The sequence below is a fragment of the Salvia miltiorrhiza genome, chromosome 6, assembly GCF_028751815.1.
Source record: "Salvia miltiorrhiza cultivar Shanhuang (shh) chromosome 6, IMPLAD_Smil_shh, whole genome shotgun sequence".
Classification (NCBI taxonomy): domain Eukaryota; kingdom Viridiplantae; phylum Streptophyta; class Magnoliopsida; order Lamiales; family Lamiaceae; genus Salvia; species Salvia miltiorrhiza.
Window position 1 is genome coordinate 197,732 of NC_080392.1, and position 16,919 is coordinate 214,650.

Sequence of the window (16,919 nt, forward strand, 5' to 3'; positions counted from 1 at the left end):
ATTTTGTTCCAACTATTTATTTTATTTTGTTTCAACTTTTACATGCATCTATCTAAATATCCAATACATGAATTAAAATTTCTTAATTACTGAGTTGTCCCATGCATGATTAGATCATCTTTTCTTTTCGGCGGCAGGCATTAATGGCTTACCCAAGAATAGTAGTTGCTGATATTAAGTATTCCAATGAGTTGGTATAATACAATGGATATTTTTTTTATAAATATTTTGTCATAATACTTAATTGATGATGTATATTAAATATCATTAAACAAATTTGATTGTTTTTAAGAAATAAATTGTGAAACAATTTTTTTTGGAATGTACTATATAAGAGATTTATATTGTATATTTTTATGCATGAAAAATAATTATTTAAAATAATCAATAGATTTGTTTTGAGTGTTTCCAATTAAATTCATTAAAAAAATCATGATTTTAGGAGCAATAAATCCTTTCTTTTTTATTTGACGAACCGGAATATAGTAACAAATAAATAATGCCTCGTATAATATATATCAAAAAAATTTATTTGACCATTTCTAACTTTTATAGAAAATCAATAAATATTATACGGATAAATCATCAGCGTCATCATGTTATGCATGATAAATACAACTCCTCTTGACACGAAATATTGATATCATCGAGATAATCTCTTTTTTGTTTTTGATTTTTGTTTTTTTGTATAGTCATATTATAGTTGTACTTACTTTTTTTGTTCAAACATTTTATAAATGAATTATAAAGTATGCATTAATAGCTGTCAACTTGTGGTCTCCACATTCTTACCGACATCTAGCCAATTAAATCCTTCGGAAAATAAAATTGCTACGCGTGTTCTTTAACTTATTTAATTTCGTTATAATGAAGACTCGAATGAAATTCTAAAAATAAAATGCAGTTATTTTCGTTTTCTTATTGCTTTCCATATAAATTTGAATTACTTGATAAGGATATAGGGTAGTTTGTTATGAGAATTAGATTGACGACATCTTTTCCATTACGAAATTATAGCTAGTTTGGAAAAAAATATATTTAGTATAGTCAACTAAAAAAAATTTAGGCATAATTATGAAGATATAGATTGGTGTTGCGACTACCTCAAGTTTAAAAGATTATTATTATTAATTGAGATTCGTATACGCGTATAAAGAAATAATTAAACTACAAATGAAAACAGAATATTTCAAAAAAAATAAACAAAAGAAAATAATTAATATACCCTCTGTTTCATCAATCGTTGCACATGATCGACTATTTTCTTGAAAATTTGCAGAATTTTCTCTCTCTCACACGGCGCACACACGCAGAATGAGGGAAGAGACATGCAGAAAATGTTGTATATGATTCCCCTCCAATTCTCGCATCTTTCTATTTGACTTCAAATTCTCCATTCCATTTTTTCCATTAAATTTATTATACCACGCCGGCAATTTCAATTCAGCTCCATTGTAATTGTCCCTCCCTCACCCAACCACCACTCTCTCTGCGGATCTTGATTCTCGACAATGGCCTCCAGCCCCGCACTCAGCAAGGTCGGCGGCGGCGGCAGTGTCGCGTCGGAGTCCGGCTCCGAGGAGAGATCGCCGCTGGCCAAAAAGCAGAACGGCCACGACACCACTATCAGAAGCCACAGCTCCGGCAGCGGCGAGAGGTTTGAGTATTCCGGCTGGGTTTATCATCTCGGTGTCAATAAAATAGGGCGTGAGTATTGCCACTTCCGCTTTCTCTCAATACGCGGCAAGTATTTGGAGATGTACAAACGCGACCCTCATGAGAATCCCGGCATTGTATGTTTCTCTCTCTGCGTCTTCAGTTTCCTTTTGTGTTTTCTTTGGATTTATGTCTTATTTGAGCTGTGAATATGATGGTATGGTATGGTATGGATGATCACTGAGCTCCGGAGTTTTGTTTTTTGAATTAGATTGAACTCTTCTTCTCATCTTTGTAGTAATGATTGGTTTGATGGTTACCCGGATGTCTGTTGTCATTACTGATATAGCGATCTTGGAGTCATGCATCAATTGGTTACTCGTTTCGGATGTTTTGATCAATATGCAATGTTTCTTATCGATATCTATCCGTTAGGAGAAGTGTTTTTCAGTTTGGTGGGGTTTCTGTGCTATATGTACTTCTTGTTCTTCATGATTGATTACCTTAAATTGTCTGATGGAGAAGTGAGGCGTCACAGAACATGAAGATGCCATCTTAAATTGTTACTTATAATTAGCCACTCTTTAATTAAGAGTGCTAAAATTGGCACTCGGAAGTCTTTCATGCACTTCTTAGTATTGAGCATGTTTTGTAATATTGGCCAAACTAATTAGCTGGGGGGAATGACAAAAGAAAATGCATGGGACCATACATGCACCTTCTAACTCAACTCAACTTGAGTTAGTCCAGTCGTGTTTGGATTGGAGCCATGTATCCGCTTGTTCTACATTGCTCTCGGGTGGACCTTCTCTAAAACTGAATCTACGAAGGATGAACTCCTTCCATATTCTTGTGTTGATAATTCGTTGAATATTATTACCATGTATGCTGCAGGTCTTTGATGATTCATCTGCAACTCCTCTGAAATATATTAATTAATTTCTTACCCAATAACTCTGCGTATACGTTTATGGCAGAAACCTATTCGAAGGGGTGTCATAGGGCATACACTTATGGTGGAGGAATTGGGACGGCGGAAGGTGAACCATGGTGTAAGGCCTCTACAGTTTTCCTTCAATCTTCTTAAATTCAAATTCTAATTCTCAGAATTTTTCATTTCGACTGTTTTTTGTTGTCACATATTATTATCCTTGTATTGATGTATTACTTAAGTTGCTTGGAACTTATATTGTTTTACAAACATAAAACTTTGGTTTCTCTCTGAAAATTTGGTGACCATTTTGTAGGATGTGTATGCACTGAAGTTCTACAATCGTTTGGATGAAGAAAAAAAGGGCGAAGTAAGTGATAAAATCATTATATGTGATCTTCTGAAGAGACAGAGAGTGGTTAATCCCTTTCTGCAATTTCACTCGTGTTCGCTTTTGGTGTAATGCTAGCTTCATTTCTAATATATTAAAGTCAGAGTAACTAACCTATCAGAAACTCTTAGTTTAACAATGCAGATAACAACTTTGTGAAATTATATTTTCTGTATCCCTTTTATATTCATCACTGAATATAATACTTAATACACATGCTTTTTAAATCTGAGCAATGGTTCCTTAATTAGCGAAAAGTTGTTCTGGCTTTTTCTCTGTTTGATATGGGATTTCGTTATGCTTGAAGTTACTCAGTATGATTTTTTTTTGCTGCAGATTGCTTGTGCTACCGCTGGTGATGCCCGAAAATGGATGGAAGCATTTGATCACGCTAAACAAGTGGTACAAGAGAAAATGACAAAATAAGACATTTGTTATTTGGTTTTTTCAAAATAAAATATGTTTAGAATTTACTTTTCTTTGTTCACCATTGATAACCATATTGGCTTTAGTATTTTATGGTTACATTAGTTCAGCTTTACTCCCATAGAAACCTTATGTTCTTAGTATTTGGCTGGCAGTGTGTACGGTGTTGAAACTGTTGTTTAATTTTTTTTGTCTATGATTTATTGACATTCATTCAACCATCTAATCTAACTTTTCTGATTACTTTATGCTTCCTTTTCCTTTTCATTAGGTACCAGACATAATTGACATTATTATTCAAGCTTGACCTTTGATAACTTTATAATTGGCTGCACTTTCTTTTTTTACTGCTCCAATGTCTCACACTATTTTCGAATTGTAGGTAGAATATGAGTTATCAAGAGGTGCTAGTGTGAGAAACAAGCTGAGTATGGAGGATGAGTATGTTCAGATCTCTATATTTACATAATTTTAGTTATAGTAAATAAAATATTTACTTTACTTTTTAACTTGTGTAAAAATTGTCATGTCTTTTTATAATGAGCATCATATTTTGTAACATATCATGTTAGCTTCTTCGGTTCTTCCCCAAGGTGGAGGCATAGAGAGATAAATTTGTACGAAGAGACAAATTTGAACTTACTTTTTATTAGCTGATTTTTGCTCGACATTACTCTTTGTTCTTTCAGTAATGCCACAATTTATTGTATAATATGCTATTTTACATGTGATGTGCCATTTTGCTGTGTTTCAGATTGCTTAGTTGATCTTTACTAATGCAAAGTTGGGGCTATTTTGCTTTGTGATTTTAAATGTGTGGCAAATTCTATTCACATTTAAAGTTGGCAGTGCTCCACAAACCCTGAGGTCATTTTCTTTATTTTTTGTAAGGATTGACCTAGAGGGTCATCGGCCTAGAGTGCGGCATTATGCTCATGGTCTGAAAAAGCTAATTAGGATTGGACAAGGTGAGGTTACTCTTTGTTATTCTCAGTAACTGCTGAGATTTTTTTATTTGCTTGTATTATTGCAGGAGGTCTGTGTTTTGTCTGTGATATGTATCTATATAAATATATATTTCTAATCTAATTTGTTCATTGATACAAAAAGTTCTTCAATCTTTTGTTCGATGATATTGTTCACAGGGCCAGAAATGCTTGTGCGCAAAGCCTCAGGCTTATCTGGGAGTGGTGTAGAGACATATTATGATGCAGATGGTGGCGATGCTGTTGAAGCACATGAATGGAGATGTGTTCGCACAGTCAATGGTAAACTTCATTCTGATATTCTCTGTGGTGAACCCGTCACATTAACAACATATTTGTAGTTCTTTTTTGTACCTATGCACATCTCTGATATAATTTTGAATTTGATTTCTAGAAATCATACAACTCATGAAAAAGGATGAATATCTTAGTTAATAACAGCAGGTCAACTGTCTTTGATAGGATTCTAATTTTGCATGTATTTTATATTTAAACACTATAGGTTAGTTACTAAACATTGCTATTATATCCTATGTTCATTCTCTTTTGGTTTCAGGTGTGAGACTATTTGAAGATGCCGGCAGCTCCACGGTAATTCAGTGATTGAAACCTGTTATCTGCTTTCTCTTAGTTTTACTATTTTGACATGCAACTCTTGAAAAAAATCATGAAAATGTAAATAGAAAATTTTGCTTGAAAGCCATAATAAAGGAGAATTATGACGATCTATTATTCAATTTGAAGTTGTCGAAACGATTAGGAATATTGTGCGGTCTTTATTTGCCACTTCTCACCGTCCTATGCTATGCGTCATTTGAATCCAACAATACAAATGTTCTTATTTTCTTTGGTTAAAGTTTGAAGGTGGAATTGTGATTATGTATTATAGTTTCTACATGCCTTCTTTTACAGAATGGTAAAGGGATACTGGTCAAAGCGGTTGGTGTTGTTGATGCGAGTGCAGATACTGTGTTTGAAATTGTGTTAAATCCTGATCGACATAGGAGATATGAGTAAGTGTGTCAGCTGTTGTTTTGTAGCTGCTCTTCCAATTCAAATCAATAGTATGGTCCTTTCACAGGTGGGATACTTTGACTGGTGACTTGGAGTTGGTTGATTCTATAAATGGACACTATGATGTTGTATATGGGACTTTTGATCCACGTTATCTAACTTGGTGAGTGATTCTTGTCAACAAGTTTTTTAGTATATCATTTTCTCTTCTGGTGCTAACTGCTAAAGGAATTTAAGATGAACAATGGCGTAAATATAGTTTTAGTCTCTCTAATAGCTATTCTTCTTGTAAGATAGAAGCTGAATTCGTGCAAACCTTCAAGAATGGTAACATGGAGCCTTTTGAACTGGACATGCCATTTCTGATTCTAAAGCAGTAAAGCATGCCAATCTAGGATCTTAGTTAGAAATGTGACTTCCAAAGTAATTTGCATATCATGTATAGGAGGCCTGTTGAGGTTCCTGTCTATTTTGTTGAAGATCTGGAAATTAATCTAAGCCGATTCTGTTGCATATCTTCATGACTTTTAGTAGCTTCATCCTCATATTAGATTTTTATTATTTTCTCTTCTTTTTTTGTCAAAACAAGAAAACCTTCTTTCTTGTCCATAAGAAGGAACTGGATATAAAAGAGAGAGATCAGATTGAGGATGGCCATAAGGTTTTTTGAGGATTCATCTGGTACTGTATGCCATTGTTTCAGTTAATCTAGGACTCATAAAAGGGTGCTTCATTTATCTACTTATATGGTTCTTTGTTTAGACAAAGTGATGTCTATTTCACGAAGTAAGTTATTGAGCTTATTTATATCCGAACAATGGATTACATGCTTTCCAATGATATATCATATATCAGTTTTAGGAACAAGAATTTTTGGTTCTAGCTATGGCTACGATTATATTCTCTTGTTTTCACTCTAAGATGTTTGAAAATAACGATTCAGTTCTCAAATGGATTTTCATTTCTAAGTTAGTGTATAGTTGATTAATGAGTTTGAGAGTATTGGATATCAATTTTTTCTATTTTTGCAGCTCCCATGTAATGTTCTATGAAATTTGTGACATAGGAGATTGGGTTGGGAGTTGGGATGAAGGGAACTTTTACTCATTAAAAATAAAATGTATCTTTCTTGAGTATAATTATCTCTTTGTAATCTGAAATACTTCTTTTCATTTTATAATTGGCATCAACCTGCAGATTCCCTTTCAGGTTCTGGTTTTTGTAAAGTTGATCTCGCGTTGCATTTTAATTTTGTGAATGTGACAGCCTTCGGCTCATTATTCAAATTGTTATATTCTTTTTCTCTTTGTTGCTGTTTGATTCTGAAAATGAAAAAGAATGTGATTTGTGATTATATTTTATATTCTGCCGATTCAAAGATGTTACGATGTGCAGGTGGCAGTCAAAGAGGGACTTTGTCTTTTCAAGGCAATGGTTTCGCGGACAAGATGGAACATACAGTAAGAATCTGTGTTTCTGTTTCTGTTTGCAAATTTTAGTAATTTAAATCATTCTATTTCTCATGTGTCTGTACATTAATAATTCGTCTTATATCTTGGACGAAATGTATCATTGCTTAATGCTGGTGTTTTAATGATTTTTAAAAAGTCGTAGATGTTCATGCCAGAGATCAAGAATTAATTCTTTACTAAAATTACTAAATTATATCAATGTGTGTCGAATTGATTGTTGTGATATTGTTAAATTGACATTGGAGCGGTGTGAGTGCTCAGCCTTTTATTATTTGATCACATGCAATTCACCTATATTTATATAGGAGCTCACTGTTATATCGTACTAACAGGGAATAATACACTTGCTACAGCCCTTTGAGCTTTTCATGTATGCTAGACAGCTGAAGCAGACTATATATATGTTTTTCTTTTCCATTACTGTTTGTGTTATTTAAGATTTAATAGTTGTGTCTGTTAATACAAAATATTATTGATTAGTTTTTTTCTGATCGTGGTGCTTATTATACAATAAACGGTTTCCTGATACATATAGTAATATAAACATTCAGATTAAGTTTCTATATGAGTGCTAAAACTGACAGTTCTTGTGATTGACAATATGATGTACACTTATTGGTGCAGCAATCCTGCAGTTTCCTTCTACACACAAGAATCGGCCTCCAAGATCTGGCTATGAACGCACAAAAATTAACCGTAAGAAAATTTTCTGCTTGATAGAAGCATTTAGTTTGAATTTGCATTTCCAGCATTGACTTTAATATATATAGAAAACCAGGAGAACAGTCCTGAGTAAAAATAGTCACTAAAACCAGATTTTCAAACCAAACTCTCGAGACTTTAGTACAATGTTAAGAAGTTCGTAAGGTGTTGAGAGTTTTTTTGGTTTAAAAAATTAAAGCTAAGTACACTTTTCAATTTGTTTTTTGCTATTAAATTTTTATTTAAAGCTGCTCTTAAGGGGACATAGTTTTATATTAAAATCCAAATTTACTCTCACCGTAATTTTCTGCTTTTCCAAGCATAAACATGGCCCTTAATCCTTTCTTGGCTCATGCTCATGGCTTTAGTATACATGATTTGCATATTCTATTATTAATTTATGTGTTTTGTACATGCTCATTGTTCTCGGCATAATGTGTGTCAAGTATTCCTTGGTCACCAGTATTTTGTATTTGAAAGTTAATGAAACTTATAATTTTTTCTTAACTCTTTTCTCTTGCCTTTTGCTCTGTAGCTTCCACTTGGGAGATGAGTGATTTAAGCACATCTTCCTCGGCAAATAGTGCGAGATGTCTCGTCACACAAACACTAGAAATAAACCCCAAAGGTTGGTTCAAGTGGAGGAATAAACACTGTCCGAAGTTTGAAAAGACTGTTCCTTATGCGTTACTAAGTCAAGTATCAGGTTTGTAATACTTTGGGATCTAATCCACAAAACTGGAAAGCATCTCATTTGCCGAATGTGCCAAAGAAAAAGTGTTCAGAGATTAATGTAGCATTTGTTTTATTCAAAATAGTGCATAAACAAAAAATCATGACCATTTAACTACTATCACTTAAAAGTTTAAATTTATTAATCAGTCGATGTACTTTAGTGTCTATCGTTATAAGTTTATTTTGGAAAACTACCGCTTTGTCTTCAGTTTGCAAACTTGGATCAGTTGTATTTTTCTCTTCTAGCTCTAAGATATTATCCTAAAAATAAATTCACATGCCATTATCATAATGATGTATGGGACAGATTCCTTCAGTGAAATCCAATTAGATTATAAAAAAATGGTTTTTATAGATTTTTCAAAGAAATAGCATTATCGTTATAATAAAACCTTAGCACTTGAACTTCAATGTATTTACTCTTCATAAGTGTTGTAAGTTGTTAGCTTTTTTGAAGCTTTAGATTCCTTTTTATAGCATTGTTTCTGTTTGGTTTTTTGATCGACTTAGAAGCTGTGTTTCTTTTCTTCATGTTGCTTCATTTAGGGTATGATGATAGGACTGATAGCGACGGATGCAAAACTGCCCTGCAGCTATTCACTTAATTCTAATAGATTGTGATGCAGTTCTAATCTTGTTGTCTTTCCATCGTGTAATCAGCTAAAGTTTACCTTTTTTGTTTTGATAAAGTATACCAATGGTCTCCAATAGAGCCATGTACTTAACTACGGCAGGCTTTTGTTTTCCAAGCACATAATATGCATGTTCATGTTTCTTTTTCCTTTTCCTCCTTAAGTGACCTGGGTCTCAAGTAATTCCTTTTATTGTGATGATATCATGATTCGTTCAGGTCTAAAAGAATATATTGGAGCAAACCCAGCACTTGCATCTGTGTTCTCCACCACAATAGTTCATTCCAAATCATCTGATCTTTCTGGATCCAACAGTGAATTTGAGGATACAGAAGGAGCAGATGAGTTCTATGATGCAACTGATGATTCATCCTCTGATGATGATGACAATGACAACGACAGCAAAATAGAAGTCAATAAGGTTTAGATTATCCAATGGCTGTAAAAGCTCAGTTATTACTCTCACAAACTTCACAAATTCTTTGTTTGTTTTGTTTTATGTCAGGACATGAAGACTAAACTAAGGAACATTTCCTGGGCCATATCAGGTTTATCTGCCAAAAGGGCTTCAGGTACTTTTCTCCATGGAATTTCATATGATGAACTCGACTACTTTTGTTTAATATGTTATGACTAGTATAGGTGAGTTTTCTATGTAGTAGTCATTTAAACTATTCTGCAAATTATTAATTTGATCATCTGGTACAGCGCAAGAATCAAGTGTGTTGGAAACACATGTACCTCCTATTAATCTCGATTCAGATGAGTTTCATGGGACCATGAGGAGAGCAAAGGATGAGCATGACAAGAATTGCTGGTCATCTCCTGACGGTTCTGGATTCATGATCAGAGGGAAGACATACTTGAAAGATAGCATGAAGGTAGATTGAGCCCATCTTCCCAAATGAACTAAATTAAGCCCATCTATATTCTAGTATTGTTTTCCATAGATTAAATCTATATTCTGGTTCATGGTCATTTAATTTTTTGAAAATTTGTGTTGCTTGACCTCCCGTTAGGTGAAAGGTGGAGAACCTCTTCTCAAGCTAGTGGCAGTTGACTGGTTCAAAGTGGAAAATTGTGCCTCAAAAGTTGCATTGCATCCTAAAAGCCTCGTTCAGGTAATGCTTAGTGCATGAGGTTAAAAAATTCGACCTGATAAAAATCACTGCCCAATACTTCTTCTACTTGTGTGCATCTCAGTTCACAATCCATGCTCAAGATTATTAACTTTGAAGTTTTAGCTGTTACTTCTTTAGATTGAAAATGAAAAACCTTAATGTGTGTTATTTGATTGTTAAATGTAACACTTTCAAGTAATTCTTGTTGTACTAGGTCTTAACTATTTTTCTTTTGTATTGAGAGTAATTTCTTCTGGGTGCATGAATAATGTCTCAAGCGAGCTATTTCCCAATTGAAGGTGCTTCTAGGCCTAATGATGAGTGCTCACTGCTCTGTATAGAATCTGATGGGATTTGCGTATCATGATCTGATATAAAACTCAATCCTCTGATTTTGTATTTAGTCCTTTTGTTGTTTAAGTTTTGCACCTCAATCAACCCTGGTGAGAAATCTTATTAGAGAGAGAGAGAGAGAGGTGGAGGGTATAATTAACTGTTCAAATAAAGTTTAACATTCTATTAATTTAATAAAGAAAGCACTACCCTTCAAATCTCACACTTTTAGCATCCCATATTTAAATTCCCAAGGCAAGTAGGATCTTATTAGTTATAACACATAGAATTGATCTTTCCTTTTTGAGACGTCTAAAAGTGGACTTTTTCCCATAAATTTGAATTGTTTTCCCTATTGCCCTCTCTTAAACTTAAAAAGTTATGTGTAATAAACTCACTTTCAGTCATACTTAAAGTTTATGGCATGAAAATAAACATAATTTTCACTTTAATAAGTGTGACAAACTAGAAAAAGAGGGTTTAGGAATAATACATGTTCGTGATGTCAGTAATTTTGGTTTCTCTTTTTGTTGTAGCTGTACTCTCTTACCATATCACAGTGCCAATATTGGAGTCTTTGCCAGCAAGTTGCTGATTTTGTGAAGTGTTTTCTCTCTGTTTGCTCTGATGTTATGAAGTCTTATCGTTTATTTCTATTTGCTCTTTCAGATTATTATAATTTGCTTTATGTCCCTTAATACAACCTTTTTCTTTTTCTTTTCAAAAAAATAAAAATAAAAATTGTCTGATGTCATTACTAATTGCAGAGTGCTGCAGGGAAAAAGCTTCCATTCATCTTCGTTATCAATCTTGAGGTGTGTCCATGTGGCTACTGTAGCTTCCCTTTCTAAGTATTATGAGTTTTTCAGATATGTTCTGTATATCCATCTGGGAGCTCATACTTGGTGTTCTCAACAAGTCTTTCTATTTCATTTTCACTCTTTTTTAGTTTTAACATCTAGAAATAAGAATTCAATATGCTTAATAAGTGGCAACTTACCAAGAGAGCGACTATTTTTTGCATAAAGATTACCTTGTTCTGGGTCGTCAGGCTCACACAAATCTGACACTACTCGTTGAGAAAAGTTTAAATGTGGCATGGTTAACTGTTGGTAATCATACAAAGACATGTGTGACAACCTGATTAAATAACCGGCAGTAAAACGAATAGTGTGTATTTAAAACTGCAGAAACTGTAATATCTTCCTTATTCTAGGAATATTTGAGTTCGGAGTTTTCAAATCAGGGAAACTTTTTACTGGTGTAACTTACAATATTAACTGTATCAGGTGCCAGCTAGACCAAACTATAGCCTTGTTCTCTATTATGCTGCAGACAGGCCTGTAAACAAGAGCTCACTCTTGGGTAAATTTATTGATGGCACTGACATGTATCGTGATTCAAGATTCAAACTTATTCCAAGCATTATTGAGGTAATAATGTTTTAATTTCTCAACTATAGGTAACTTCTATAGCTCTAAGCTCACAATTCTTATTGATGTTAACAACAGGGGTACTGGATGGTAAAACGTGCCGTTGGAACAAAAGCTTGCATTCTTGGAAAAGCAGTAACGTGCAATTACCTTAGACAAGACAATTTTCTCGAGGTTAGATCCTAGTTTTAATTGTTCCCTAAACAATTCGGCGTGTTTGGATCTCAGTGTAGATTTCTCTGTTTACATGTGCTGTGTGCTTATTGCACTGAAATACAGAGTTGTTTGAGCTCCACTTCAAATCATCAGGTTCTGAACAGGGGCTAATAGCCCATTTCCAAATGCAATCTTCATTAGTTTCGTAGAAGTTATATCTCTGTGGAACTGCTGAAAATATCCAGCTTCTTTGTGCATTCTCCTGGAACCTTTTTATGTGATTCTATAAAATACTTCATTGAGAATGAATGCTTTAAAGCATGCTTAAGGCTTTGCAGCGGTGATCACACCAGTGATACAAAAGGCTTGTGGCTGGTCTGATGTAGTATAACTCAATAAAACATGGCAGTAGCTTTAGGATTTCTAACAGAGTCGATGGAGAAGCTAAAATTATGTTTGTGTTATTGAAACAAGCAAGTTGGACAAATTGTAGCAGCCACTGGAAAGAACATAGAATCTATAGATGTACAAAGATATTTCTAGTTGAAGTATACAGTTCCAGTGAATCTTGCATGAAAGGCCTGTTAGAAAATAGACGTTGCCGCTTTGATTTGTCTGATGTCACAGTCTATTTGGGGCATATGGTTGCATGTCCATTTGTTATTAGTTTTCATTTTTCTTTCAACTTATTATCTGTACACTTCTCCTAGTATAGCTGGTGGAGGTTTTTGGCTCACTCACTAATTGGAGGATGAATTTATACTTTTTTTTGCTGCAGATTGATGTGGATATTGGTTCATCATCTGTAGCCAGGGGAGTAATTAGTCTTGTTCTTGGATATGTTACAAGCATTGTCGTTGATCTTGCCATAGTTATTGAGGTGTGTATGCTTTTTCTTCACCTTATCCTGATGCTTTACCATTTCAACTAATTAATATGCGATTCAGTTAATAACAATGATAGATGGTGTTCCTTCTGAGAAATACAATTTAACTTCTAAACTCTTTACCACATGTATGTTTTCTATACTGCCTGCATGCCTATCACTTCTTTATTGCTGGAGTCAAAATAGCTATTAAACGCAGCTGCTATTGGACGCGAGATTGTGATGTTTTCTTCCCTATCTTTCCAGGCAAAAGAAGAGGCGGAACTGCCTGAATTCATTCTTGGAACTGTTAGGCTAAACCGTGTACAGGTTGATACTGCTGTTGACTTGGATTAGTGATTGATTAATGAAACCAGTCTTTGTTGCGAGCGAGGATCACTTGTTACAGCAGGTATGAATGTATAGAGACAAAAAGGGATACACCCTCGAAGATTACATATATTTTTTGGTGAGACAGGACTATATCTGCTTTGTATTCAAAAATTTGGTGTATAGTGTGCATATTATCTGTGTACAAGGTAATGGGGATGCTCTAAAAGAAGCAGTAGAATCTGAGTTTGATATTCTCTTTAGCATTAGGATCTTAATCATTTTGGCCTCCAATAATGAATGGATTATGTATGTACCTTTAAAATATAGAAAAGCGAAATGATCATTTGTTGAATAATCTTAATAAGTATGTCTAGCAATCACAACCAATAAAAATACATACAAAATTCTTTCATACATAAAGCAAATGTTGACAGATTTGTCATTGTCATTTTCTTGCTACTCTTATGTGTTTAATTTAAACTATTAATCCTGGATTTATGGACAATTTTTGCTGTTAGATAAACAGGATAACTGCTGTAGAATCCATTAGTATTTGTTTTCATTCATCAATAACTATTATACTAATGGAAATGAAGTGAGTACTCCGCAGAAGATCTTTTACTTTTCTTGACAGTTTGATTGATTTCGAGACTATGTGTTTAATTATATATCATTTTTTAATTTAAAATATGTTAGTGGAGCAAGTAAAAAGTAAGCTTTCAGGTAATAATTGCATTAACGATTTTAAATATTGCACTTAATTTGGCTTTTGTTCTCTTCTCGAATAGTTACTTTATTTCCACTAGCAATATTTTTTTGTGGGTTGGTTACTTCTATTATTACCATTATGATATTTTTTAGGGCAGACTATCAATTAATCTATGATTGACTGTTGATTTTTCTTTGCTTGATGATTGAGTATATGTCTCATTTGTTTCTGTGCCACTACTAAATTTCCTATATTTACGCCACCTGTATAGACAAATCTGCCCCCCAATTTCGTCCAAATATTTCAAGTTATGTAACTCTTCTCTTCAACGGCACTCTACACTGTCTCATTCAAAAATTATTATTATTATTATTGACTGTGTAAAACTTTTTGGCCCATTTTAGTACACACACTTAATTCAATTAATTGTATATATGCGTGCGCAGGTGTAAGTCTAATTATTTCTGAAAAAATTTAGTGTTTTAGATGTATTAAATTAAATTGTATGAATTGGATGCACGAACAGGAGAATAATGGTACGACTACTATTTAATTTACTAAAATTGTATCAACATGAACGTAAATAACAATCTTGAGTTGTAACACAATGATAATTAGCTGTTTAAATTTTGAAAATTAATGAAATCGGATATGTTTAGCTTTTTGACAGTCAAACAATGCGACTCTTCCTTTTGGTTCGTTAAAAGTCGCGTCATCACTCCTTGGTTTGAGAGTGGATTTCGTTTTCAATTACACCAATCCCTTTGCATGCATTCGTGCATGCACTTTACTTAGAGCTCAGAGAGAGTTAAAGTCAAAAAAATTCAGCTACAATATGTTCAATTTCAACAATAATGTTACTTGTATAAAATATATTTGGAACAAAAATGATTACATACTTTTTAGAAAACAATTTATTTAAAGTTTTTGATACAAAATAAAAAGGAATTAGTTAATTTTATTAGTTTTATTGTTTTTAAACTTTTCAAGTAGCGCTCTAACTATCGCGCCCCCTCTCGAGCGGAATGGAGCGGGACTTGCCGAGGGCCGGCTCGAGTCGGTCAGTCGGTCGAGTCCCGCTACGCATGCTCTTACTATAAATTGAAAATAAACTTGGTCTCGCAGAGGTTAAATGATTAAATCTATGGGTTAAATAGAGGTAGTAGGAGTGGCAAGTTGCAAGTAGCCAAACAACTAAATTTTTCTTGTAATTACTATATTGAGAAATTTAATAATCGACTTTTAAAAAGCTGCATTTGCATGAAATGCTATAGAAATTTGTGCGGAAAAAGCTGATGGAGTGGGAGTCGATGTACGCTTCGATTTGGGATTAGATTATTGCAAAAATCTGACAGCTTTACAAACAAAACTTTGTCATTTACTACTATGCATGATTTTCTAGATGTTTTGATGTTTGAGATTTTCATCCACCCAATATTATAATTAAATAAGATAATCACACATTATGCATATTCGTATTATTTTAGTCGTCGGAATTTGGCAGCTAGCTTCTCTAAATTGTCCTTTTATTTTTTCATTTTTTGCACACTAGTCACACTATTTGCCATCGCAAAAAATCGAAATTTAATTTAATTGGGACCTAATATTGAGGGTTCTAGCTATGAGGTCATGATTTTGGCGGTTGCTATTTTCATGTAATGCTCAGTAAACAGGCTTGAAATTGATAGGTCATGTTCCATGAAATTTTGGATAGTTTCATGAATAATTACAAAATATCGCAGCCAATCATCGAAGGGAAAGAAATACTATAAGATTACTCCACACATCTCATTAAACATGGTTCACTTCTTTTTGATACGGAGTTTTAAAAAAATATGTAAATTGGATAGAAATAGTATGGTCCATAATTTTTCAAGAGTTAAATATTATTTTTTATAAAAATAAGTCATCTAGATACTCAAAATGAAAAACGAGCCACATCTAATGGCGACGGAGGAAATATAATTTAGAGATAAATAGATTGATGTGGAGTGACTTCTAAAGTCTTAGAGCTAAAAGTGTCCCTTGCTTTGTTGTTGGAGGAATGAAAATACTACACTAATTAAATGGTTACGGCACTAAACTTACTACATAGTAAAATATAAAAGCTAAAACGTTGGATAATTTAAATATTTCATGATTGAATAAACAAAAAAGGTGAAAAATATATAGACGTGAAAGCAATAAGTGAGCTGGGTGTAGTTCACGGGGTACAACTGGGAAACCCTCTGAACAAATTAAATGCCTAATAAATATTTGCAGAAGGCTTCTTAAATTGCTTCTGCACAAGCTTGTCTTCATGTATTGCATGCCAAACACAAACCTCTTTATTATGTCCTCAAAAAAAAAAAAAAATCTATTAATTTGGTTAATTATATTCCATAGAATACTAAAAGTTAGTGTGAATAATTTTGAAAAATGAAAACCAACACACAAAGAAAGAGATTCCAAGTATTGGTTTTAAATTTATTATCGATTGTGACATTGCACTTGAAATAAAGAAGCAAATGTCCACATCTTCCAAAAAATCCAATGTTGAAGGTTAAAAATAGGAAAATAACTAAACTAAAATTTAATCTAATACTCAACTTTAATCGCTAAACAGGTGATTTGACATTTTGAAATAACTTGGTACTTTCCCCGTTTGACTAAATACTTACATTTTAACGACATTGATTTAGAAAGGGTAAATTTTATACCTATCTCGAGGTTTGATCATATTTTGCAGAAATTGCATCATAGTCACTGAGTTTTGAAAAAAATACGTTATGGGTTTTAAAGTTTGTGAAAATTACGACCAAATCCCTGAATTTGGGAAAAAAATAATTCTCAAAAGTGACCGTTTGTTGTAATTTAAAAATAGATAAATTCTGTAGGAGATTTGTTTTCAACTTGTCATCAACAACTACCCTACAAGAGCTAAATCTTTTGATCATTTAATTATTTGGTGATGAGGAAACATATTCGAGGGAAATATGCAAAATTCATTTTTTTTCTAAATTGTCAATTTGATATTTTTACTCC

At 33.3% G+C, this 16,919-nt stretch overlaps 1 protein-coding gene across 1 annotated transcript; it reads left to right on the top strand.

The window, feature by feature from the left end:
• The first annotated feature begins 1,236 nt into the window (after positions 1-1,236).
• Positions 1,237-13,446, top strand: LOC130987547 (protein ENHANCED DISEASE RESISTANCE 2-like). Its single transcript, XM_057911105.1, has 22 exons — positions 1,237-1,793; positions 2,634-2,708; positions 2,904-2,957; positions 3,315-3,380; positions 3,787-3,845; positions 4,296-4,372; positions 4,550-4,672; positions 4,947-4,981; positions 5,303-5,403; positions 5,472-5,567; positions 6,800-6,864; positions 7,501-7,572; positions 8,114-8,284; positions 9,164-9,366; positions 9,451-9,517; positions 9,654-9,826; positions 9,965-10,066; positions 11,167-11,214; positions 11,689-11,832; positions 11,911-12,006; positions 12,767-12,868; positions 13,121-13,446. Exons 1-22 carry the CDS (start codon positions 1,512-1,514, stop codon positions 13,208-13,210), a joined length of 2,301 nt encoding a protein of 766 aa, XP_057767088.1. The 5' UTR covers positions 1,237-1,511; the 3' UTR covers positions 13,211-13,446.
• The last annotated feature ends 3,473 nt before the right edge of the window (positions 13,447-16,919 follow it).

Coding starts and splice junctions, on each gene's coding strand:
- LOC130987547 (XM_057911105.1), top strand. CDS start 1,512: ATGGCCTCCAGCCCCGCACTCAGCAAGGTCGGCGGCGGCGGCAGTGTC. Junction 3,381..3,786: donor TTGATCACGCTAAACAAGTG/GTACAAGAGAAA, acceptor TTCGAATTGTAG/GTAGAATATGAGTTATCAAG. Junction 10,067..11,166: donor ATCCTAAAAGCCTCGTTCAG/GTAATGCTTAGT, acceptor TACTAATTGCAG/AGTGCTGCAGGGAAAAAGCT.